This window comes from Rhinolophus hipposideros (assembly GCF_964194185.1).
Source record: "Rhinolophus hipposideros genome assembly, chromosome: 17".
Classification (NCBI taxonomy): Eukaryota; Metazoa; Chordata; class Mammalia; order Chiroptera; family Rhinolophidae; genus Rhinolophus; species Rhinolophus hipposideros.
The window spans coordinates 56,393,274-56,419,769 of record NC_138063.1 but is presented as its reverse complement, the minus strand read 5'-3'; the positions used below and the strand labels follow the sequence as shown (position 1 = coordinate 56,419,769).

At 45.3% G+C, this 26,496-nt stretch overlaps 1 protein-coding gene across 5 annotated transcripts in view; it reads right to left on the bottom strand.

Annotated features, from left to right (window-relative positions):
• CFAP100 (cilia and flagella associated protein 100) overlaps window positions 1–26,496 on the bottom strand; it is a 69,950-nt gene that overhangs the window by 15,313 nt on the left and 28,141 nt on the right. For 3 of the 5 annotated variants that reach the window (XM_081078533.1, XM_081078532.1, XM_081078534.1), the window contains 10 exons: window positions 15,543–15,643; window positions 13,113–13,305; window positions 11,433–11,500; window positions 11,189–11,352; window positions 10,891–10,971; window positions 10,241–10,422; window positions 9,875–9,907; window positions 9,672–9,798; window positions 4,490–4,538; window positions 4,203–4,354 (listed from right to left, as the gene is read on the bottom strand). In XM_081078533.1, coding sequence (XP_080934659.1) covers window positions 4,203–4,354; window positions 4,490–4,538; window positions 9,672–9,798; window positions 9,875–9,907; window positions 10,241–10,422; window positions 10,891–10,971; window positions 11,189–11,352; window positions 11,433–11,500; window positions 13,113–13,305; window positions 15,543–15,643 — 1,150 coding nt within the window. The remainder of the gene's footprint in view (window positions 1–4,202; window positions 4,355–4,489; window positions 4,539–9,671; window positions 9,799–9,874; window positions 9,908–10,240; window positions 10,423–10,890; window positions 10,972–11,188; window positions 11,353–11,432; window positions 11,501–13,112; window positions 13,306–15,542; window positions 15,644–26,496) is intronic. The other 2 variants (XM_081078535.1, XM_081078536.1) reach the window with 1 other exon arrangement.

Genomic DNA, 26,496 nt, shown 5'->3' with positions numbered 1-26,496 from the left:
CCCTAAAAATCCTATCTTCCACCTATTCACCCTTCCTTCCCCCTAACCCTTGGCAACCACTGATCTTTTTACTGTCTCCATAGTTTTGCCTTTTCCAGGATGTCCAATAGTTGGAATCATACAGTATGTAACCTTTCAGATTGTAACTTAGTAACATGCATTTAAGGTGCCCCCGTCCCCCTTTACCCCCTGTCTTTTCCTGGCTTGATAGCTCATTTCTTTTTAGTGCTGAATAATATTCCATTGTCTGGATGTACCACAGTCTATCCAGTCATCTATAGGTAGAAGGACATCTTGGTTGCCTCCAAATTTTGGCAAGTACAAATAAAGCTGCCATAAACATCCATGTACAGGTTTTTGAGTGGACATAAGTTATCTATTCCTTTGGGTAAATACTAAGGAACATGATTGCTGGATCATATGGTAAAAGTATGTTTAATTTTGTAAGAAACCACCAAACTGTCTTCCAAAGTGGCTGCACTAGTTTGCATTCCCACCAGCAATGAATGAGAATCGCTGTTGAGATTCTCATACTTGCCAGCATTTGCTCATGTCAGTTTTGGACGTTGACCATTGTAAGAGATGTGTAGTAGTATCTGCCTCATTTTTGTTTTAAGATGCAATTCCCTGATGACACCTGATGTTGAACATGCTTATTTTCCATCTGTATATCTTCTTTGATGAGGTGTCTGTTCAGGTCTGTGGCCCATTTTATTGTGTTGTTCCTTTTCTCGTTTTTGAATTTTAAGCATTCTTTGTATATTTTGGATAACAGTCCTTTATCAGATATGTATTTTGCAAATATTTTTTCCCAGCCAGTGGCTTGTCTGCTCAGTCTCTTGACATTGCTTTTTATAGAGCCAAAGTTTTAATTTTAGTGAAGTCTGCTTATCAATTCTTTCTTTAATGAAAATTATTGCTTTGGTGTTGTATCTAAAAAGTCATCAGCATACCCACGACCATCCAGATTTTCTCCTATGTTACCTTTTAGGAGTTTTACAGTTTTGCATTTTACATTTAGGTCTATGATCCATTTTAAGTTAGTTTTTGTGAAGGATTTATGCTCTGTGTCTAGATTTCTTTTTTTGCACGTGTATGTCTATTTGTTCCAGTACCATTTGTTGAAAAGGTTTCCATTCTATAGGTTGTCCCTCGCTATCTGAAAGTGGAGAGTTCCTCTGAAGCCTTCCATAAGTTGAAATAGTATACAGCAAAAAGTATCTCCTGCTTTCTGAAAGTTCGCATTATGCTACTTCACTTTTACAAAAGACCTACATTAGTATGGTAACAGCTTTTTTTGTAAAAGAGAAAATCCTCTTTGCATTTCTCTCAGTTAGAGAAAACAGGTAATAATGTAGGTCTTTCATAAAAGCGAAGTGGTGTAACGAGAACTTTTTGAAAGTAGGGGATACCTGTATTGTTTTCGCTCCTTTGTCAAAGATCGGTTGACTATATTTGTGTGGATCTATTTCTGGGCTCTCTGTTCTGTTCCATTGATCTATTTGTCTATTCTTTTGCTAATACCACATGTCTTGATTACTGTAGGTTAATAATAAAAGTCAGGAAGTCTTCCAACTTCGTTCTCCTTCAATATTGTGTTGGCTATTCTGGGTCTCTTATCTCTTCATATAAACTTTAAAATCAGTTCGTTGATATGTACAAAATAACTTGCTGAGATTTTGATTGTGATTACATTGAATCTATAGATCAATTTAGGAAGAACTGATATCTTGACAATATTGAGTCTTCTTATCCATGAACATGAAATATCTCTTTATTTAGTTCTTTGATTTCATTCATTAGAATTTGGTAATTTTCCTCATATAGACCGTGTTTTCCCACAAATAAGACCTAGTTGGACAATCAGCTCTAATGAATCTATTGAGCAAAAATTAATATAAGACCTGGTCTTATTATAATATAAGACCAGGTAATATAATATAATATAATATAATATAATATAATATAATATGCCAGGTCTTATAATAACTTTTGCTCCAAAAGACGCATTAAAGCTGATTGTCCAGCTAGGTCTTATTTTTGGAGAAACAGGGGATCTTGTACATGTTTTGTTAGATTTATACCTAAGCATTTCATTTTCTGGGGTGCTAATGTAAATGGTATTTTGTTTTCAATTTCCACTTGTTCATTGCTGGTATATAGGAAAGTGATTGACTTTTGTATATTAACTTCATATCCTATGAACTTGCTACAGTGGTTTATTCGTTACAGGAGGTTTTTTGGTTGATTTTTTCAGATTTTCTACATAGACAATCATGTCATCTACAAACAACGACAGCTTATTTCTTCCTTCCCAATCTATGTAACTTTTATTTCATTTTCTTGTCTTACTGCATTAGCTAGGGCTTCCAGTATGATGTTGATAAGGAATAGAGAGAGAGGACAGCTTTGCCTCGTTCCTGATCTTAGCAGGAAAACTTTAAGTATGATGTTAACTGTAGAGTTTTTATAGATATACTTTATCAAGTTCAGGAAGTTCCCCTCTATTCCTAATTTATTGAGAGTTTTTATTATGAATGTTGTTTGATTTTATTGAATGCTTTTTCTGCATCTATTGACATGCTCATGTGCTTTTTCTTCTGTAGCTTGTTGATTGATTTTCAAATGGAACCAGCCTTGCATACCTGGGGAAAAATCTCACTTGGTCATAATACATAATTCTTTTTATATATTGTTGAATACAATTTGCTAATATTTTGTTGAGGATTTTTACCTCTATGGTCATGAGAGATACTGGTCTATAGTTTTCTTGTAATGCTTTTGTCTGGTTTTGGTGTTAGGGTAATAATGGTCATATAAACTGAGTTAGGAAGTATCTATTATCTAGAAGAGGTTACACAGAACTGGTAAAATTCCTTCCTTAAGTATTTGGTAGAATTCACCTGTGAACCCATCTGGGTCTGAGGCTCTTTTGGAAGGTTATTAATTATTGATTCAATTTCCTAAATAAATAGGCCTATTCAGATTGTTTATTTGTTGTTTTTTACAGTTTTTTTTTTCCTGAGAAAGGGTGGTTCAGTTCATGGAAGTTAAATGCATATGGGATATGAGTCCCCTGGAAATAAAGTGTTGGTGCTCTCAGGTGGCTCAGCTGTTGAAGTGACTCAGTGGCCTGAAGACCAGCTATTGGACAGCACCTCCAGGATTCTGTGAGGTTTACGTGTACAGGTATGTGTCCTCTCGACAGGTGCCAGGAATCTGGGAAGCTGCCTGCCTCTCCCCAGCTCATCTCTCTGTGTGTCTCTGCTACCTTTCCACTTTCTAGGATATACAATCATGCCTGAGAGCTGGTGGTTTCACACCACTCTGGAGATTCCCAGCAGGAGACTCTCCGTGGCAAGACATGGGCACTCAGGAACAGTTGTCCCATAGTTTATTAAATCATTGGGCTGGCTTCCACCTCAGGGCCCTTGCACTTGCTTTTCCTCTGCCTGTCACCCTTTTTTCCCATATCACCCTGTGGCTTCCCATCACTCAGGAGGTTCCTGGCTCAAAGGACACCTTCTCCTGGAAGCCTCCTCTGCCCCCACCCATATGCTACCACTCTCCACTTCAGCTTCCTTCTCATAGCATTCTTTTTATTTTCCTCCTAGAATGTGTCAATATCTACAAGTCAAATCTGAGAGCCTACATGTCTGTGTGCCCATATGGAATGTTAGCTCCATGAGACAGGGCCTTGCTTTATCCTTGGAGGGCCTAGACCCAGGCTTGACACAGAATAGGTGCTCAATCTGTGTTTGGGAGTGAATTCCTGTTCCCAACAGGCCTCATATAGTGGTCCAGCCTCACCCTACCTAGCCCAGCTCTCCTGGGCCTGATATCAACAGAACACTCCCAGGTGGTCCTTGGAGATGTCCTCTCTGGCTACAGAATGCTTCAGGGTAGGGATGGACCAGTCAGTCTGGTGTGCCTCCACCCACATGACCTACTCCCAGGCTGCTCCTGGGTTCCCATGACTCTCAGCTCCTCAGTCCAATAGGACACACATTCTCATCTGAGCCAGGCCTATAAGACTTCAAATGGAGCTTTCCAGAAAACAGAAGCCAGGTAAGGGTTAGGGTCATGGACAGGGAAGGTGGGAGGCCACACAGCCCAGGTCCCAGTGGCTGTGTCGGTCCCAGGATGACAGCCAGTGACAAGTCCACCCCCCACTGGCCTGGGCAGCCCCACGTGAGACCTACATGAGGAGCTGGGTGTTTTTCAGGGTGAAGCTCAGCTCTTCCAAAGTCTCCTCCATTTCCTGCATGTTCTGGATCAGTGAGAGGTTCTGCTCCTCCAACTCTGTGAAGACGTCCAGGAGCTGCTGGGGCTCCGTGAAATATAGCTCCAGCTCCTGCAAACAGAGCCATGTGTGCGAGGCACCAGCAGTGCATGTGTGTGTGTGTTTGTGTGTGTGTGTGTGTGTGTGTGTAGAGGGGGGGTGGGGGGGTTGGCTCCCACAAGCCCTGCCCAGAATAGGGCCACTGACCTCCCCATCACTGTCTGAGTCCTCCTTCACAGGGAGGGCAGAACTCGACCTGTGGAGAGATGTGGGGTCAAAGCGCCAGGGCCCAACCTGAGCACGGAAGTCCGATGGCTGTTGTGCCCCATCCCAGTGGTGTAGATGCCTGGCGTCTCCACAGCATCTCTCCATCTCTCCACCCTTATACCCCTCTTCCTCCTCATCCATCACACAAGTTGCTTTGGTGGTGGCACCAGCTTCCTCTTGGACCCCCAGCTATTGTTACACAGCATCCAGGGGGTTAGTTTCAAAATTCAATTAACTCATCTCACTCTAGCTAGAATAAAACTTGGCCTCCTCCCAGGAGCTGTGGGGCCCTGCCATCTTCCCAGCCCTCGGCTCCCCACCACCCAAGGTTACTCTGCTCCTGCCCTGCAAGCTTCCTTCCTGTCTCTCAAGGTGCTAACCCTCCTCAGGCCTTGGCAACTGTGGCTCCCACTGCTAGGGCTGATGCTCTCCATTTACCATCCTTTTTCTAAAAGCCACTTTCAGGGCCTTTTATGCCCATCTCCCCTATCTAGATTTTGCCCAGGCACTTGTCATTGATGGCCTGCATTGCTATCCTGTGACACTAACAGCCACCTTCAACTGACCCTGAACAGCCTACAGGGGCAGGGACCATTCTGAGCCAGCCCCCCGGGGTGTGGGAAAGGCGGTGTGAGCTTTGAGCATTCAGCACGGGGCCCTGGAAGGCCCGACAGATGTGGAACCAATTCTGCCTGACATTCAGACCTGCTCTCATCACCCTTCTCGCCTGCCTCAGCCTGGGCCCCCATCCTGAATGTGCAGGTTCTGCTTGCCAAAAAGTAGTCAGGGCAGGCTCACAAGCAGAGGAAACTGGGTTGAGGTCTGAGAGACTCCAGGTCCTTATCTACCTACAGTGGAAAGGTGATAAGTGCAGGGCCCTATGGGAGAGGCCACAACTATACGCAGAGGCTCTGGTCATCTGGCTAATAGGTGGAGGGGTCCAGATGCAAATCCAGACCAGTGTGCTCTCAGACCTCTATTCTCAGGGACTGTCCCAACATGGGGCCTTATAGTGGGAGCTCCAGGGCTGATGGGTGATCTAGGCAGAGGAAGCATGAGTATCTAACCTCTTGGAGCCTCCATTCAACACTGAACTGGAAATATCCCCCATTAGTTGGGTGTTGCAGAGATCAGAGTTAACCCATGGCATGTGCCTAGTCCACCAATGGTGGCTGCTCTCCACAAGGCATGACCATAATTCATAAAAATGAATGTGACCTTGCAAACTGATAGTCCTCAGGTCCCCTTCTAGCCTAAGAAGCATCAGTTTGGGACATGGGAGGTTGAGTGTGGAGAACATCTAAGGAAGGAGAGGATGTCCATATGAGCCTGGAGCTCAGGAAACAATGGGAGACAGAACCATGGGAGGGGTGACCAGCCTGTTGTAGAGAAGGAAAGACAGCACAGAGCATGTAAGGGGATGAGCAGAAAATACAGACCCCATGAAGGACAGGGAGAAGAAGGCTTCTGAGCTCCCAGGCCACCCATTGTCCCTATCCCCACTACCACCACCCTCATCCAAGCTGATAAACCATGAAGCTTTCAGAAGGAAGCATAAGAAACTATTTTAGTGCCTTTGGGGTTGGCAAATATTTCTTAAGTAGGACACAAAAGGCATCAACCATAAAAGCAAAGATTGGTAAATTGGACTCAAAAGATAACATTAAGAGAGTAATAAGCAGAGGTACGGGGGCAGGGGGTGGTAGATGAGGGCAAAGGGGATCAAATATATTTTGATGGAAAGAGAACTGACTCTGGGTGGCGAACATACAATGTGATATATAGATGATGTAATACAGAATTGTACACCTGAAATCTATGCAACTTTGCTAACAATTGTCACCCCAATAAAGTTTAACAAAAGAAAAGAAATTCCTGGGACGGCCGGTTAGCTCAGTTGGTTAGAGCGCGGTGCTCTTAACAACAAGGTTGCCTGTTCAATCCCCACATGGGCCACTGTGAGCTGCGCCCTCCACAACAAGATTGAAACAACTACTTGACTTGGAGCTGATGGGTCCTGGAAAAACACACTTAAATAAAAAGTTAAAAAAAAAAAATTCCTGTTATCGATACTCATAAAAAAAAAAAAGAGAGGGTAATAAGGCAAGAGAGACTGGGCAGCACTAATAGAAAACAAGAAGAAAAAGGCCAACTATCCAATAAAAACGTACAAAAATTGAACAGACACTTTTCACAAAGGAAGATAGCTGAATGGCCACATTTTTCATCACGAAAATGTCATTAAAATCATAATGAAACACCACTCCATCCCTGTATTAACCCTACCTTTGATTTTCTGTATTCTGATGCTTTGACATCTGGGGCTCTGCTGACCCTAGATGGACGAACACACTTGAATGTGCTTTTCAAATGCAGAACAACTAATCCAGAACCCACACCACAAGCTCTCACACTGGAGGCACTGTCTCTCTGCCTACTCACCCAGGGCAGGTCCCAGACGTCTTGGGGCAGCCACAGATCCCTGAAATTATTAAAACCAGCTAATCCTAAGCCTGCTTACCTTTCCTCATCTGTTGTTTTTTTTCAGAAATCACAATAAAGTCTCCTGTCCAAAGTTCCCCTATTCCCTCTGCTTCCTGACCACCCTGCTGCTTCCCCAGGTGGCCCCCCAGAGTGTGGCATGCCTCCTCCGCTGGGAACTTTGAGTAGCTAACCATCTTTTCAATGGCAGTCATCTCCTGATCTACTGACTTTACTGAACCTCAGATTTCCTATCAATACACTCTATTTTAAAACACCCCTACCACAATAGCTAGATTCGAAGGTACCGACAATACCATGATTTGGTGAGGCAGTAGTAGGGCAGCTGGAGCTCTCACGCGTGCTAGCGGGAGTATAACAGGGCAGCCGCTGTGGAGGGCTGTGTGGTAGAAGCTACTAAAGCTAAACATATGCTCACCCTATGAACCAATAATTCCACTCCTATTTTTAAGAGAAATAATGCTCATGCATGAAATAAATAGAGCTCAGATAGAAAAGTACAAGAATGTATGCATCAGCTTTAATTGAAATAGACAAGAATTGGAAATAACCCAAACGATCACCAGTAGGACAGTGGACCAAGACAATGGGGCTTGTTCCCACAGTGGGACACAAAATAGAAGCAAAGAACAACCTGTGGCTGCACAAAGCCAGCTGGGAGCGGAATGAAAAGATCTACACCCATAGAGCAGCGGTGTTGTTCTAAGTGCATCAAATTCAAGAACAGGAAAAGTGTTTCAGGGTGATCAAGATCAAAATAGCAGTCACCTTCTGGTGTGAGATCTGACTGGGAGAGGGCACAGGGAGTTCTGGGCACTGGGAATGTTTTCTATCTGGATCTGGGTGTGATCACTTGGGTATACACGTGTGTAAAAAGTCAGTGTTCACTTAAGATTTGTTTGGTTTGTGACATGTCAATAACACCTCAACAGGAGAGGGAAAAAAGGAAAAGACCTCCATCTGATCATGTCACTGCTTTGCAGGAACTTCCTGGCTTCTGGAGGCCCTGGACCTGAGGGTGGATTATGGAGCCAGAGGCTAGGGTTCCAACTCTACCTGGCTGCTCAGTGCCTCAGTTTCTTCACCTGTCATGTGCGTGGCCCTCCATGAGGTGCTAAGGCTTGGGATGGCTGAGCTGTAGGACTAAGGGAACAGGGTCATCTGGGGGTGAGGCAATGAGAGGATGGGGCAGCCTGAGCACGGGCGTGGGCTGGCTGGGGAGGGAGGCAGTGGAGGTGGGGCAGGAGGAGTGCTGTCCTGTGGTCACTGGTCACTGCTGGAGAACACGGGGGCTGTGTGTGGAGTGTCAGGGGAATTGCAGGAAGAAATCCAGGAGGTGTCCAAAAATTGCTCGGTGGTCCCAGAGGTAGGAGCTGGAGGAGCTATGGGGCAAGAGTCACTGGAGCTGGAACTTGCCCCCAGAAGGAGGCCTGCCCTTCAGCTGGAGCCTCCAGGATAATTGATGGAGCTGTCAGACACTGGAACAATTCTGCACAGCTGGCAGACCCAGCTCTGAGCCCCTCTGTGACAGTGATTTTAATGTGTCAACTTGGCTAGGTCAAACATTATTCTAGATGTTCCTATAAAAGTGTTTTTTAGATGAGATTAATAATTACTCAGTAGACTGAGTAACGCAGATGACCCACTATGATGTGGAACATTATATATATAATGGAGAAACAGTGAGATGTGCAGTGTCAATTCCCCCGTGAAAGGAAGGATCAGCATAAGAAAACCACCTTTGCTTGTATTTAGGTTGAATCATATGCACATGCCAGTACTTTTCTGACAGACAAACATGCAATTTCATAGGGTTTTACATCCTGTTTGCATAAAAATTGCTGGAAGGACATGCAGGAAATAATAAAACTCATTGCAGTGCTGCCCATGGCTTCCTGGGCCAACAGCCTGGAAGGAGGTGCATGAGGACTAGGGGTTACGATTTCTCAGCTTATACCTTCTACATAGTTGTGATTTTTGTGAATGCTTCAGTGAAGAAGGAAAAGTAACTGTGTGACCCAGCAGCTAAACATATGCCTACCCTATGAACCAGATAGGGTGGGTGGGGTGGGTGGGATGGGGACAGTTCTGGCCTTGCAGCCCTCCATGGAAGGACAGGTTTGCACTGGCCCATGGATCTGTTTGGGGTTTCTGTCTCTCATTGTGTTTTTTAGAAAGTTTGAAAGTAACCATCACTCTTAAATCTGGGTAATTTTCTAAAGAAGTCTATACTTCTGGCTTCCCTTGAATGGCTCTGGAGCTCTGGCCCCTGGGCTGGTGTTCTCTGGCCACAGAAGGCTAGTAGAGGGTATGTGCCATCCTGTTCCATGTGCCCACCTGGCTGCCCTCATCTCTGCACATTTGACTAGTCCATTAGCACCAAAATGGACCACCCTAGGCTTAAGTTTACTGAATCAGGAAGAAATAAACCTTTGCTGAGGAAGCCTTTTGATTTTCCAGCTTAATTCAGACTATACACCCTCCAGGTTGGGAACAGCCCTCCGCACACTCTCCCCCTCGGGGAGTCTGGACCCATCCTGGAGCCTCTGGACTGAAGCCACTGAGAAGCACTCCCCACCAGCCCCCACCCACTTCCACAGCTCCCCTCAAGCCCACTCACCCTTTGGGGTCCAGCCCGCCACTCAAATTGGGCTGGCTGCCCTGCTGGAGGCTGATGGCCCTAGATAGGACCTGCCCCGCCTTTATCACCTGTAGCACTTTCCAGGACTTCCTTGGGCTCTGACCCTCTGGAGAAAGCAAAGGAGTGGTTTCCGTGTGCCCCAGCCTGGAGCAGTGCCCCTCCAGCCCGGGGCAGCCACATACCTCTGGAGACTTTCTTGCCTTTAATCCCTGGTCCTACAGGAAGCAAGGGAGGGGTCCCAGATGGTCTCCGCTAGAACCAGGCCTGCAGCGACATTGCTTAGGGGCACAGGGCTTCCCAGGACCCCTCAATGGCAGGGGGGATATGCATAGGAGGAAAGCCCCTTGGGTTTCAATTGAGAGCCAGACCCTCTTCCTCAAGTGGGTGCTTGGACTGAGCCATGATTAGCTAAGAGGTGGCTGCTGCCTGTCCGGGGCTCTGCAGGGTTTGGCAGGGACCAAGCCCATAGCCTGGATGCCTCCAAGAACCCTGCGAGCTGGGCACAGGGACGAGGGGGGCCTGGGGACCTGTCTTCTCTTTTCTGCTACCTTTGTCCCCTTGTGTGGAGAACAGAGTATTCTCTTTGGGGGCTTCAGTGACTTCCTTGGCCTTTTTGAGAGCCAAGTGTTTCTTCTCTTGTTCTTCCAACCACTCCTTGGGTGACAACTTGTGCAGAAAATTCTTGTAGACTTTATAATGCTGCAATATGTCTTCAAATTTGGAGATTTCACTAGAACCGGGGAGGGGATAGGTGAAGTCAGGCTCTGCCCACTGAGAGGCCCCTCCAGAGGGGACCCCTTTTCCATACTGGCCAAACAGAACAGACACAGGAACTGCCATGTCAAGGAAAGAATGCCCACCCTGCAGGGACCAATGTGGGTTAGACCTCCCAGAGTTACAGCCCTCAGGGACTCTGTCTGCCCCCTCCCAGGGTGGCGCCCAGGGGTCCCAGAGCCCTGTGAGCCCTGTCTCCTGGTGATGTGGCCTTGGAAAAGTCACTGAATCTCTGGCCTTCTGGCCTCAGTCACCTCATCTGTAAGATGGGCAGCAGACTACAATGCTTCAAAACCCTGAGATATTTAGGGTTCAGTGGTAAAGTGATAAGGTTTGCATTGTGTGGGGCTCCCTTTAGCTAGGGGAGAGTGATGGAGGAAAATGTGGTCAAGCCAGCCCAGGCCCAGCTTGCCTCTGACCTCACCTTTTGATGTTCCTGATCTGGACGGTCAGATCACGAATCTCAGTGATCTTCGCCACCTTCGCTTTGGTCTCCTTCTCCGCCCTGGAGGGTATGTGGGGGCAGGGAGCCAAACTCAGATTGTTAAAGAAGAGTGTCCACACTGCCCTCAGGCCAGGGACCTGGGTCGGGGTCAAGGTAAAGGTGGGGTCAGAGGTTAGGGTCAGGGACCGGGTCCAGGCTGGGTTGGGTGGGTGTGCACTGGCCCAGGGGACAATGGGGGTGGCACATGGCCAGCCAGCCCCTGGTGCCACAGGCTTACGCTCTCAGGGCCTGCACGGAGCTGCGGTCATTCTCCCTGAGGAACTTATCGAACAGGGCCGAGTCCTTTTCCAGGGACCTCTCAGCTCGCTCCAGCTCCGCCTCCTCCTTAGTCACCAGCATCTCCAGCCGCTGGATCTCGCTTCGCTTCATATCCAGGGCATACTGGGGCCACCAGAGCAAGAGTCACACTCCTCATTGGGACAGCCCACCCAGGTCCCCGACATGGGAGCAGCAAGGCCCACCTGGATGAGGAACATTTGCCGCTTCTGGTTGAGGTACTTGTTTATGTCATCAGATTCCCCTTTCTTTTCTGCAATGAGAGGAGGGAGGCATCTAGGGTGTGAGGCGGGCAGTGGGAGAGAGACCCAGGCCCGTGGCAGAGGATGGGGACACAGCCAGTTAGTGGGGAGCCAGCCAATTGCTCCCCACGCAGTGCTCTGCTGCAAGGCCCAGGTTATTACAGAGACCATGGGAGAGTGGGCCCTGTCTCCAGCGAAAGGAGAGAAGGCTTTGCTGATATATTACATTTCCATGACTGGAGACTGGTCTAGGTGGGAAGAATCTCTCTTGCTGTAGCACTCTTCTCACCTGGAATGAGACTCTGGACACCCCTGTCCTGGAAATTTCACCAAGCTGGACTTAATAACAAAAGGCCTATTGGTCAGGACCTGAATGAGGGTGGTAAGAAAAAAGTGGGGCGGCATGATCTCTACTTGGGGTACCCTAAACCCCCAGGGCTCAATTTGGGCAGCAGCTAAGTCTACACTGCAGGAAGAAATTATGGTGGACATCTGGACAACCTCTCAGAGTGCAAGCAGAGAGGCAGTGCAGTGGGGCCAAGGGCCATGGGGGCCTCTTTCTTTGGCCTTTCTGGGGAGGAAACTCTAGACATGTCTCAACTTTGGAGAGCCCAGGTACTGTGGAAAGGACTGTAGGACCACGTGGCTCTCTGTGCTGTCTCTCACATCCTCTTCTTTCCAGACGCACGTGGTAAGGTGCAGGGGTCCTGTTTTAAGCCTAGATGCCTGGCAACGAGCCCACTAGACCCTTGCCTCCCTGTTCTACCTTGGGGAAAGCCCATCTCCTCACCGGAAGCCAAAGCTGGGAAACTGACGAGTCTTGTGCTTAAACCAGCCCGGTCCAGCCTTCCCTATTCAGGTGCCACCTGCCTCTGCTAGTTCTCAGGAATGGAATGTGGAGGCAGAAAGGAAACACGTGCTCTGTGCACCTCCATGCAGAGCTTGGCAAACAATCGTCACCGCAAGCTCAGGGCTTCCTACCGCAAACACAAGCCATGTGTGTCAGGGTTATGGTCACATCCAGTACACTTGTAGTCGCACTGGGTTCTAGGACTCTCTGATCTCAACTGTTTCTTTCTAGCTTAGTGATGTTATACTTTATCATCTGTGTTGATAGATTATTAGTGTGTTCTCAATATTTCAGATTTCCTACTGGGTCAGAAAATAACAGCTCTCACACACATAGTTCTTTCTCACTACGTGCAGTGTCTAAAGATGTTGAATCTCACAACCAGGAGGTTGGTACTGTCATCAGTGAGGAGAAGAAACTATGGTGCAAAGGAGTTAGCTGACTTGCCCAGGGTGGTGCAGCCATTAAACACTGAAGCTGAGATCTGAACCCAGGAAATCTAGTTCCACGTTGATGCTTTTCACTTCCAAGTTAAAGGCTTATTTTACACAGCCTGCATTCACTGGTCAGCATTCAGAACGCATGCAATACTGGGGTTCAGAGACTTTTAGACTTGCTCTCCATTTGGAATTGATCATTGTGACGGGGGGAGGCAGGGGTTGGGCAGAGAAGACCCCCTTCCCCCACTGCACCATAGCCCTTCCTCTCCAAGTACTTTTAAAGTACTGCTCTTTGGCGTCGCAGACCCAATGTGGGGGAGGGAGGAAGGGCACCTCTGGTCCTGCAGAGCTTCCAGGTGGTGTTGTCCTGGAAGGCCTGCAGCTGCTCGGCCTCTGCGCGTGCGTCCTGCTCCTCCATCTCATCCTCCAGCTGCAGCTCTCGTCGCAGGCTGCTGTGCTTGGCAGACACTTTGGATGAGTAGGTCATCTTCTCGTGCACCCGCAGTGTCTTCTTCTGCTCCCGCTCCTGGCGGGTGGGTCGGGGGGATTTGGCGGCGCCAGCCTCCCCCCTCCCCCCACCCTCCACCCAGCACCCATCTCCCACCCGCCCGGTCTGGGCCGGGTCTCCTCCCCTCTACGTTTTCCCACTCCAGGGTCACGTGGGCTTATGGTGGCGGGTACTTGGCTTGGTCAGGATGCGGAATGCAGACGGGGCAGGACGGGGGCCGCGCACATGCTGCCCGCGGGGAAGGCTGCGGAGCGTGTGCCTTTGGGAGCACCCTGGGTTCCTGCGCACGACTGCCACGGGTCGAGAGGAAGTGGGCAGGACAGGCCTCTGGACACTGGGGATGCAGGCCGGCCGCCAGGTTAAGTACCGGCTGCCCACCCCCGGTCAGATATGCATTCCAGATCAGTAGTGCAGGGACATATGAAAGGATGATTCCTATTTATCTGAAATCCACACTTAAATCCACTGAGTGTCTTGTATTGTGATTTGCTAAATCTGACACCTCAAGGTTCAGGGAAACCAGACCTTCTGAGTTTCCTAAAGAATCTTGAAAACCCGAATTTGAGCTGCAACCTCCTTAGTCAGCGTTGGGGGCTGTGCCGTCATTTAGAGTCTGCACCTCCCCACCTATTTTCTGCTCTGCCCTGGCAGCTGGCCCCAGCCCTTCACTTGAGAAGATCCCAGGATGAATGAAGGTTGGGGCCTCTTCTTCTCAGAGGCCTAGTGCAGGTCTCTGGCTGTGGAGATGCCCAGCCCCTCCTGCTGGTCAGGCCCTGGGAGTCTCCACATCCTTCACCAGCAGGGCAGCTCAGTCCACTCAGGTGGACTGGCATTTCCTGGGTTAGTTCTATTTCCTGCTGGGCCTGTCAGATACAACAACCAATTCAATCTCTAAAGAGTGCTGCTTAGGAAAAACCTAGCTGTGGCAGGATCCAGCGTGAGGCCACTAGTTTGCACATTCCTGTATAAAACAGTCCAGAAAATGTCACCCTGTAGAATCCCAGTGGCAGAAGGTCTGCATCTAAAAGACATTGGGCAGGTACTTGGGGTCAGTGTGAGGTTTGGGGGGCTCTGCTGGGGTGGGAGGAGGAGTGTGAGGTTGTGGGGGCTTTTGCAGGAAGGCAGAGATAGCCCTGAAGCAGGGACAGGATTGGAGAAGAAAATCAAATCCTGCACTGGTGAGGTAAGAGAAAGGTCTCTAAGTCAAGGTCAGAGAAAGTCCGTGTGTTTGCAGTGTCTTTCCACTCTGGAGGCCACAGCAAAGTGTCAGCTGTTTAGTGTGGCTTTTTTTGAGTGCCTCCTTCCAGGGAAGAAGTGGGTGCACAGCATAGCAGGATTGGGGGATATGCTGTTGGATGGTGGCCCAGAGTTACTAGGTGGGAGGCCTGGGGTAGGGCTGGAGCATGTGCATTTCCATTAAGTGTCACTGGTCACTGGTTGGGGTTGCAGTGGGAGTTGCTGCCTAAGGAATCTTAGATGCTGAGCCCTGAGTTGGGGTGGACAGAGTCAGCCCAGCAGGGAGTCTGGGACACTGGCCATGAGAGTATGACCAGAAACATGGTCCTGGCCACTTTCCAGGAAAGATGCTCATCTGGTGAGCCCTCCCCAAGCCTGGCTGCAGTGAGGCTTGCTTGCTCCAGCTGTGCTGTGGTGTGGGGGAGTAGGCTGTCTGGGCACATGGGCTCTTGGGATGGGGAAGCAAGAGAGACTATGCTGGGGTGCAGACGAGGTACAGGCTGGAGGTCAGGGCTGGCCCCGAGTCTCCCAGGCACTGCTGACAGGCACGTATACGCATATGTGCACATATGAGCATGTCTGAGTTTATATCTGACCTCTAAGAATTCCAATGAGAGGACAGTGCAAGGCTGGAGCAGTTATGGGAAGGGGGGTTCCTGGGGGAGGTGAGGGTCCTTGAGGTCTTCCTTGAGGGACAGTGAGACCCCCAGGAGGGGATGGCATCTCATGCAAGGGACAGAAAAAAGGAAGGTGTGGTGGCTGAGGCTGTGGCCACACAGCTCTAAGGATCCTACCCTGACAAAGGCCCAGGCACAGTGGCAATAAAACTGGGTAAGACAGTGGGACAGGTCAGGGACCTGAGAGACAGTCAGAGCTTCAGGTTGGTTTCGTAGGAAATGGTGAGCCATTTATTATTCTAGAATGAGAGAGTGACCTGAGGAAAGTGCTCTTCAGAAATCTGGCTGCTGCTTATGTGAGGGAGGAAAGAGCTGGGGGCAGACCTTGGTCCTGATACTTACTGAGAGAGACTTATTCCGTTCCTGATCTCTGAGCAAGAAGAAATCCATATCCCCAGACATGTGGAAAGGATTAGCTGAACGGTCAGGAACAGTCAGAGACACTGGGGAAGGAGATATCTCATTGGAGAGATGAGCCAGCTCTTCCAAGCTGTGGCCTGTGCCTCTGGGGTCCCAAAGGCCTCCCAGGCCAGCACAGGGAGCTTCTGGGAAAACACGGGTGAGTGACAAATGTTCTCTTATATCCAGCTGTGCCTGAACTCCACCTCTGGATCTTCCAGCTCCATAAACTCACCTGTCTGGTTTAACCTAGTTGTAGTTGGGCTTCTGTCCCTGGCATCTGAAAGAGACCTCGTGAATAGCTCTTCCAGTGTCTGAATCACCTGTTATGTCCCTGGCCCTATGTCCTCTCTCATTTGAAGTCTCAGGAACCCCCACTCCATAGAGGAGGGAAGCGAGAGCCTGCCACTTATAAGTGATGGTGCCAACTAATGGGGTCTGAGCTGAGGGACCTGCCTGCAGTGAGCACTGGGGAGAAGGCTCTCAAGGTGAACATGCTTTGTCTTTGTAGGAATCTCCACGATCCTCCCAGGGGAAGGCTGGGCTTGGGCAATGCACCTGAGGCCTGGGGAGGCAGAGCAAGAATTTGAAAGGTGGTTGCCACCAAGGACCCCAATTCTGATGCCCCCTCCCCCAGAGATTAGGGAGAGGTTCCCACAGCTCAATTCAGAGGCTGTCAGGGAGGCCAGAAGCCAGAGGGGACCAAACCAAGGACTTAAAAATATGGTTGCTTTCTTCTACTACCTTTGATTGAAAAGAAACAGGGTTCATTGGAAAACAAAACAAAACAAAAAATTCTTGAAAGAGAATATGGTAAAAACAAATAAACAAGTCCTCTACTTTGAATGAGCTGCTGATAACATTTTGGGGGGTATTTTCTTCTAGTACTTTTCAATACACATTTTTAATAATTTCATATGTTCCCTTTTTTTTTCTTAAAAAAAAAATTAAAACCTCTTTACTGTCAATAGCTCCCTGTGAAATTACCAATTCTTAGTGGACCCTGTAAGCAAACATTAAGGGCTGCAGCGACACACTGTGTCATCAGGGTGCAATTGCCATGATATGCGTAGCAACCATAAGTGCTGCCCTGGGCATGCTGAGGACATCATCGACCACCACTGACTGGTTCTTAGGAACTGATTTTCTGAAGGGAGACTAGAGACCAGGGGCTGTGAGCAGTTTCCAGGCTTCAGAGACTTATGCACACCTGCCTTTCTGGAGCTCTGTCTCATTTTACACCCTCATTAAAAGAAAGAGGGCTGTTAAAGGAATTCAAAGTTATGACAGTCTCAAAATATCTCTGAACAAGACACTTATTAATTACCAAGAGGAAAGGAGCTTTACTGTGGAAAAGCCTGGCAGACTCCACCTCACTTAACAGTTCAAAGTAAACACTGGCAAGAGAGAGAGAGAGAGGAGTTTGCACTCTCTCCAACGGGACCCCAGCATATCACTCAGACATTCCTGCCTAAGACACTTCATCTGTATTCTGTCCTGAGGAGGGGTCGGAAAAGCCCAAAGTCATGGGCATTCTATAACATCTTCATACTATTCTTTTAACTTTTTTGTAAGAATTAAATATTGTCAAAATAGAGAGCTTAAAAAATTGAGTTATGTTCAGAATGAGAAGAATAAAGGTTATCTGCTCCTTGGCCCAGCTGACAGGAGGAAGTCAGAGGGGCCTCCAGTCAATTCTTAGCCTGGCTTTTGAGGGTGCAGGGCCTGTGCTGTGAGAGGAGACGGCCCATGGGTGGTGCTGGCCCCAGGTCCATCAGGGACCTCTGGACAGGAGGGACAGAGATGGGACAGAGGCTCCTGCACTATGAGGGACAGAAGACCGTTACCGGGGCTTGTGCAGGTTTGGATTTGAGAGTGGGTTCTTGTCCCATGCTCAGTCACGTTTGTTTTTTGTTTGTTTGTTTGTGTTCTTTTTTTACACACTGACTACTTCTGACAGACTCCAGGAGAGACTGCCAAAGGGCCCGTCAGCCTCAGGAGGCCAGAGAGGTAGATGGAGATGGTGAACTAGGCACACGGCTTTTGTACCCCATCAAGGGCCCCCTCAACTCCCAGAAATGACATAACAAATTTAGAAATGGTAGACTGCTCTGGACAATAATAAGCGGGGAACAGAATTTGATAGGGAGCTCATGGGGTGGGAGGCAGACAGGGTAGGGTTAAGTGGGGAAGTATAGTCTGACACAGCTCCAGAACGAGGGCGTGGGAGTGGGGCCAGCTCTGGGTGGCAGAAAGGGGCAGGGCTGCCCTGGACAGAGTTGCCACAGCCAGCCCCTCCTCAGTCCTTGCCACACTCTCTCTTGCTCCCTGCTCCTAGTCAGTAACCCAGGTAGAGGAATTTGCCCTAAATTCAGAATAGTGAAGACTGAGCTTGAGTCAGAATGGAGGGCAAGTAAGAGCTTTATGTCCCCAAACTGCCTGGTAGCACACATGGGCCTTATGTCCCAGTCTCCATCAGAGAGATTAATTATGATAGTTAGCAAGCACTGAGCATTACCCTGGGCCAGAATGAGGAACTTATATTACTTAACTTTCATTAAAACCTATGAGGTGGGAATTATTGTTATCCCTATGAGGAAACTGAGGCACAGAGAGGTAAGAAACTCACCCAAGGCTATGTAGCTATATGTGGCTGTGTGGAGACTGGCTCTGAACACAATTTGCATTTCCAGTCAAATGACTAGGGGATATTTGGTATTAATGTGAAGATAACCCGTGTGTTAATGTGAAGATGAGCCCACAACCAAGAATGGCAATTATTTGAAGCAAACATCCCAGAAATGCAAAGTTAGTTTAACATTTATAAACCAATTAATGTAATATACCCATAACAAAATGAGAGAGAAAAAAATTATATGATCATTTCAATAATTGCAGCAAAAATATTTGATAAAATTCAAAACTTATTTTGAATAAAAGTTTTAGCAACCTGGGAATAAAGGGGACTTCCCCAGTCTGATAAAGGGAAGTGGGGTGGACTGAGGAATGGCCTCCAGAGATGGCTGTGCCATAATCTCCAAACCTGTGACTATGTTCCCTTATATGGTAAAGGGGACTTTGCAGGTGTTATCAAGGTAAGGACCTGGAGATGGGGAGATGATCCAGGGTTATCCAGATGGGGTGCTCCATATAATCACAAGGGTGCTTATAAGAGGGAGGCAGGAGGGTCAGAAGCAAGAGGAGGTGTGACAGCAGAAAAAGAGGTTGGAGTGATGTCATGGAGATTGGAAGATGCTACCTACACTGCTAGGTTTGGAGATGGAAGAAGGGGCCACAAGCCAAAGAATGCAGGTGGCCTCTAGAAGTTGGAAAAGGCAAGAAAAGGATTCTCCCTCAGAGCCTCCAGAAGGAAGTCAGTCCTGGACACCTTGATGCTTGTCCTGTAAAATTCATTTCAGACTTCTGACTTCCAAAGCTGTAAGATAATATATTGTATTGTTTTAAGCCACAGAGTTTGTGGTAGTTTGTTACAGCAGCAATAGGAAATGAATACAGATATGTACAAGAAAGCTTTAGGTGAAATATTGAATGCCTCCCCCCACCAAGATCAGGAATAAGGCATGGATGTCTATCTTTGCACTTCAATTCAATGTTGTAGCAAGGTTAGTAAAATAAATAAAAGGTATAGGATTGGAAAGGAAGGGCAAATAATGTCATTCAAGGTGACATGATTGTATACCAGAAAATCCAAAGAATCTACAAACAAAATGGTTACAATTAGATCAATTAGAATGGTTTATAGATGTTACTGTGAAATTAAAATAAAACTTATAGAACATACACTAAACAGAAATCTTTATGACTTTGGGGGTCAGCAAAGAATTTTAAAACAGGACATGAAAAGTACTAACCAGAAGGAAATGATTGTTAAATTTGAACTACATTAAAATTAGGAACTCTTGTTCATTAAAAGGCCACCAAGACAGTGAGAAGGCAGTCCAGAGTAGGGGAAGCTGTTTGCAATACTTAGAACTAGTGAATGACTTATACCCAAAATATGTAATGAGCTCCTAGAAATCATTAAAATAAGAAGACAGAAAACCGCCCTTAGAAAAGTGGGCAATAGACAGGAACAGGCACTTCATAACACAGAATCATCAATGGCCCATAAACAGGAAGTCACCCTAGTTGGTCACTAGTGAAAATGAGATACTAATACATATCCAAATTGCCAGGTAATATTAAAAAGATCAACAATGTGCCGTGTGTTGGAGAGGACGTGGAGCAACTGAAACTCACACCTGCTGGTGGGACTGTGAATTGGTACAATTGCCCTGGAAAACTGCCCTGTTGTATCTACTAAATTAAACATAAGGCCAGCAATTCCACTGCTTTTATACACACAGGAGAAATGGTTGCTTATGTTCCCAAAATAGCATATGCAAGAATATTCATAGCAGTATTATTTGTAATGACTAAAAACCAGTAACAACCAAAATGTTAATCAACTCTAGAAAGAATAATATATTGTTTGGAGCCGCGTGGGTGCAGGACGCAGACCTAGCTCAGTGCTCTGAGCTCGCTGCATCCCGGAACTACTGCAGCTGCGGGAGAGGGAAGATCTCGGACTGCTAGGGCTCCACTTACGGCCCACAGGGCTAAGGGGGCAGCATATAACACGGCTGAAACCAATGCTCACGGCAGAGACTCGGAGCAAAGACTGAGGGAAGAAGGCTGAAAACAGTGATTTAAGCCCTTACTGCTGAGCAGAGAACAGAAGCCTTAGGCACTGAGACCTACCCTCCCAGAGCTCGCCCCGCTCCTACCTGCCCGGTGCAAGAAGCGATAAAGTAGCAGTGTCAGATCTAAAGGACAGGATATTTGCTGTTCTGAGAACTGTGGACTGCAGACACAAATTCGCAGCCCAACTAGTTCCAGCAAAGGGGAGGGAGCTGTGGAAGCAGGACCAGTTGGGGTGGTGGTTGCCGCCATTGCTCTGGGCCACCTCTCACAACTCACCGCGCCCCAGGCCCCACCTATCTGGGCGGATCCCTGCAGGAGTAAACAGAACTGCTGAAACATATGGGCTCTGAATCTGATACAGAAAGAGCTTTGGAACTTCAAAAGCTCTCCGCACCCCCACAGGGACGTGGCACCCTATGACCCAGGTGAACTGTTAACAGAGGAGAGGCCTGTCTCCCAGGGAATCCCCCCATTGTGTGAGAAGCTGGAATAGTGCAGAGAAAACATAGCACAACTGTGTGAGAGAGAAAAGAAAAGGCTGCAGTCGGACAGAAAATAAAACATTCTACCAACAAGTATTGGAAAACAAAAGGAAGACCTCTTCCAATCAACCTGTTGCAGAAGCCACTCCTGTAGATGTCTAGGAAGAGAAATAATAAATCAGTAATTGCCATGAATAACCAAGGCAACAAGACAGCTCAGAAAGAAAGTAAAAAGTCTCCAGAAAAGGAACTTAGAGATATGGAAATGTGTGACTTAAATTACACAGAATTCAAGATTGCAGTTCTGAAAAAACTCAACAAGATGCAAGAAAACACAGAAAGGCAGTTTAATGAACTCAGAAACGCAATCAAAGAACAACATGAGCATTTTACGAAAGAGATTGAAATTTTTAAAAAGAACCAAATGGAATTTCTGGAGATTAAGAACTCAATAGAAGAAATTAAGAATGAAATAACCAGTTTAGGTAGTAGAGTTGACCAGATGGAGAAAAGAATCAGTGACATCGAAGATAGAAACCTATAAATTACACAGATGGAAGAAGAAAGAGATTTGAGACTTAAAAGAAATGAAAGAACTCTACAAGAACTTTCTGACTATCAGAAAGAGCAATATAAGAATAATGGGAGTACCAGAAGGAGAAGAAAGAGAGAAAGGAATAGAGAATATACTCAAACAAATTGTTGATGACAACTTCCCAAACTTGTGGACAGAACTGGATCCTCGAATCCAAGAAGCAAATAGAACACCTAATTACCTCAATCCCAACAGGCCTTCTCCAAGGCACATTGAATTGAAGCTGTCTAAAATTAACACCAAAGAAAGAATCCTCAAGGCAGCCAGGGAAAAGAATTCAGCAGAATCTCTACAAGCCAGGAGGGAGTGGAACCAAATATTCAAATTATTGAAAGAGAGAAATTATGAGCCAAGAATAATATATCCAGCAAAGATATCCTTTAGATATGAAGGAGGAATAAAGACCTCTCCAGACATACAGAAGCTGAGGGAATTTTCTACTACACAACCTGCACTACAAGAAATACTAAAGGAGGCTATTCGACCACCATCAACAGGGACAATTTGTGGCAACCGAAACATAAAAAGGGGGAGAGTAAAGGCCTGAACTGGAATATGGGAATGGAGAAAGTAAGCGTGCTGAAGAAAATGGAATACTCTAAATATCAAACTTTCTTTTACATAATCTTAAGGGTAACCACTCAAAAAAAAAAATCCAGAACTGAAATATATACTGTAATAAAAGAAGAAACAGAGGGAAACATCATAGAATATTACCACACAGAAATAATAGACAACAACAAAAAGGTAAAGAAACAATGGAGACACAGCCTTACCAGAAAACTAAAGATAGAATGACAGGAAATCCTCACGTATAAATAGTCACCCTAAATGTAAATGGACTGAACTCACCAATAAAAAGGCACAGAGTAGCAGATTGGACCGAAAAACTAAACCCAACCACATGCTGTCTCCAAGAGACACATCTCAGCTACAAGGACAAGCATAGACTCAAAGTGAAAGGGTGGAAATTGATGCTCCAAGCAAATGGTACCCAGAGAAATCAGGTGTAGCCATAATGATATCAGATGAAACAGACTTCAGGGTGAAAAAGATAACAAGAGACAAAAATGGACATTGCATAATGGTAAAGGGGACTATACAACAAGAAGACATAACAGTCATCAATATTTATGCCCCCAATCAGGGAGCACCAAAATATACCAAGCAACTACTAACAGAACTAAAGGGAGAAATTGACCCAAACACAATTATACTAGGGGACTTAACTACATCATTGACAGCTATGGATAGACCATCCAAACAGAAAATAAATAACGAAATAGCAGCCCAAGTGACACATTAGATGAAATGGACAGCATTGACATGTATAGAACACTTCATCCTAAAACATCAGACTATACATTCTTTTCGAGTGTACATGGAACATTCTCAAGGATAGACCATATATTGGGACATAAAAGCAGCCTCAGCAAATTTAAGAAGATTGAAATCATACCACGCATATTCTCTGATCACAAGGCTTTGAAATTGGATATCACTGCGAAAAGAAAGCAGGAAAAAACACAAATACATGGAGATTAAACAACATACTTTTAAAGAACGACTGGGTCAAAGAAAAAATCAGAGGAGAGATCAAAAGATACATAGAAACAAATGACAATGAAAATACATCATTCCAAAATTTTTGGGATGCAGGGAAAGCAGTTTTAAGAGGGAAATTTATATCATTACAGGCCTATCTCAAGAAACAAGAAAAATCCCAAATAAATAACCTCATGCTACACCTTAAAGAACTAGAAAAAGAAGAACAAGTGAAACCCAAGGTCAGCAGAAGAAAGGAAATAATAAAAATCAGAGCAGAGCTCAATGAAATAGAGAACAAAAAGACAATAGAAAAAATTAATGGGACAAAGAGCTGGTTCTTTGAAAAAATTAATAAAATCGACAAACCCTTGGCTAGACTCACTAAGATAAAAAGAGAGAAGACACTAGTTAACAAAATCAGAAATGAAAAAAGGGGAAGTTATCACGGACACCACAGAAATAAAAAGGATCATGCAAAAATACTATGAAGGACTATATGCCACCAAATTCAATAACCTAGAAGAAATGGACAAGTTCTTAGAAACATATAGCCTTCCAAGGCTGAACCATGAAGAACTGGAAAATCTAAAAAGACCGATCACCAGTAAGGAAATTGAATCAGTCATCCAAAACATTCCCAAAAGCAAAAGTCCGGGACCAGATGGCTTCACTAGTGAATTCTACCAAACCGTCAAACAGGATCTAATACCAATCCTGCTCAAACTCTTCCAAAAAATTGAAGAAGAGTCAGTACTCCCTAACTCATTTTATGAGGCCAACATTACCCTGATACCAAAACCTCGTAAGGACAACACACAAAAAAAGATGACTACAGACCTATATCTCTGATGAATACTGATGCAAAAACCCTAAACAAAATTTTAGCAAATCGAATACAACAATGCATTAAAAAGACTATTCATTATGACCAAGTGGGGTTCATCGCTAAGGCACAAGGATGGTTCAACATCCGCAAATCCATCAATGTGATACATCACATATACAAAATAGAGGACAAAAATCATACGATTATATCAATTGATGCAGAAAAGGCATTTGACAAGATACAGCATCCATTTATGATTAAAACACTTAATAAAATAGGTATAGAAGGAAAATACCTTAACATAATAAAGGCCATCTATGACAAGCCCTCAGCTAATCTCATAATTAATGGTGAAAAACTGAAGCCCTTTGCTCTATGTTCAGGAACACGACAGGGCTGTCCTCTATTACCTCTGCTTTTCAACATCGTGTTGGAAGTCCTTGCCAGAGCCACCACGCAAGAGAAAGAAATAAAAGGCATCCAAATTGGGAATGAAGAAGTTAAATTGTCACTCTTTGCAGATGACATGATGCTATATATAGAAAACCCTAAAGACTCCACCAAAAAGCTGTTAGAAACAATCAACGAATACAGTAAAGTTGCCGGCTACAAAATCAATGTACTAATGTCCATTGCATTCCTATATACTAACAATAAAATTTCAGAAAAAGAAAAACAAAAAACAATTCCCTTTGCAATTGCAGCAAAAAGAATAAAATACCTAGGAATAAACTTAACCAAGGATGTGAAGGATTTATATGCTGAAAACTATAAGACATTTTTGAAAGAAATTGAAGAAGACACAAAGAAATGGAAAGACATTCCGTGCTCATGGATTGGAAGACTCAACATAGTTAAAATGGCCATATTACCCAAAGCCATATACAGATTTAATGCAATCCCCATCAAAATCCCAATGGCATTTTTTAAAGAAATAGGACAAAAAATCATCAGATTTGTTTGGAACCACAAAAGACTCCTAATAACCAAAGCAATCTTAAGAAAAAAGAACAATGCTGGAGTTATTGCACTCCCTGACTTTAGCTTGTACTACAGGGCTACAATAATCAAAACAGCATGGTATTGGCAGAAAAACAGACACATAGACCAATGGAATAGAATTGAGAACCCAGAAATGAAACCACATAAATACGGACAGATAATTTTTGACAAAGAAGCTAAAAACATACAATGGAGGAAAGACAGCCTCTTCAATAAATGGTGCTGGGAGAATTGCATAGCCACGTGCAAAAGAGTGCAACTGGACTGCTATCTGTCACCATGTACCAAAATTAATTCAAAATGGATCAAAGACTTAGGCATAAGACCTGACACAATAAACTGCATAGAAGAATACATAGGTACTAAACTTATGGACCTTGGGTTCAAAGAGCACTTTATGAATTTGACTCCAAAGGCAATGGAAGTAAAAGCTAAAATAAATGAATGGGACTATATGAAACTTAAAAGTTTCTGCACAGCAAAAGAAACCATCGACAAAATAAAGAGGCAGCCGACTGAATGGGAGAAGATTTTTGCAAACAGTTCCTCGGATAAGGGTCTAATATCCAAAATATACAAGGAACTCATGAAACTCAACAACAAAAGAACAAACAACCCAATTGAAAAATGTGCAGAGGACCTGAAGAGACATTTCTCCAAAGAGGACTTACAAATGGTCAATAGACATATGAAAAAATGTTCAACATCTCTAATCATCAGAGAAATGCAAATAAAAACCCCAATGAGATATCACCTCACCCCAGTCAGAATGGCTATCATCAACAAGACAAATAGTAACAAGTGTTGGAGTGGCTGTTGAGAAAAAGGAACCCTCATACACTGTTGGTGGGAATGCAGACGGGTGCAGCTGCTACGGAAGGCAGTGTGGCGATTCCTCAAAAAATTACAAATAGAATTACCATATGACCCAGCAATCACTCTCCTGGGTATCTACCCAAAAAATTTGAAAACATTTATACATAAAGACACGTGTGCTCCAATGTTCATTGCAGCTTTGTTTACGGTGGCCAAGACTTGGAAACAACCAAAATGTCCTTCGATAGATGAATGGATAAAGAAGTTGTGGTATATATTCACACTGGAATACTATTTGGCATTAGGGAAAGATGATATAGGAACATTTGTGGCAACATGGATGGATCTTGAGAGTATAATGCTAAGCGAAATAAGTCAGACAGAAAAAGCAGAGAACCCTATGATTTCACTGATATGTGGTATATAAACCAAAAACAACAAAAGAACAAGACAAACTAATGAGAAACAAAAACTCATAGACACAGACAATAGTTTAGTGGTTACCAGAGGGTAAGGGGGGTGGGGGGTGAGAGATGAGGGTAAAGGGGATCAAATATATGGTGATGGAAGGAAAACTGACTCTGGGTGGTGAACACACAATGGGATTTATACATGATGTAATACAGAATTGTACACCTGAAATTATGTAATTTCATTAACAATTGTCACTTCAATAAATTTTAAAGGTAAATAAATAAATAAATAAGGATTAAAAATAAATAAATAAAAAAAGAATAATATATTATTGACATATGTGCACAGTGGAATACACAAAGCAATAGTAAGGAAGGAACTCCTGCTACTTGCATCTCACAGAGGTGATGCTGAATGAAGGAAGCCAGAAAGAACCAAAAGAGCACAGAATGATTCCATTTATGTGAGGTTTGAGAATGGATAAAATGACTCTGTGACTGCAGAACACCG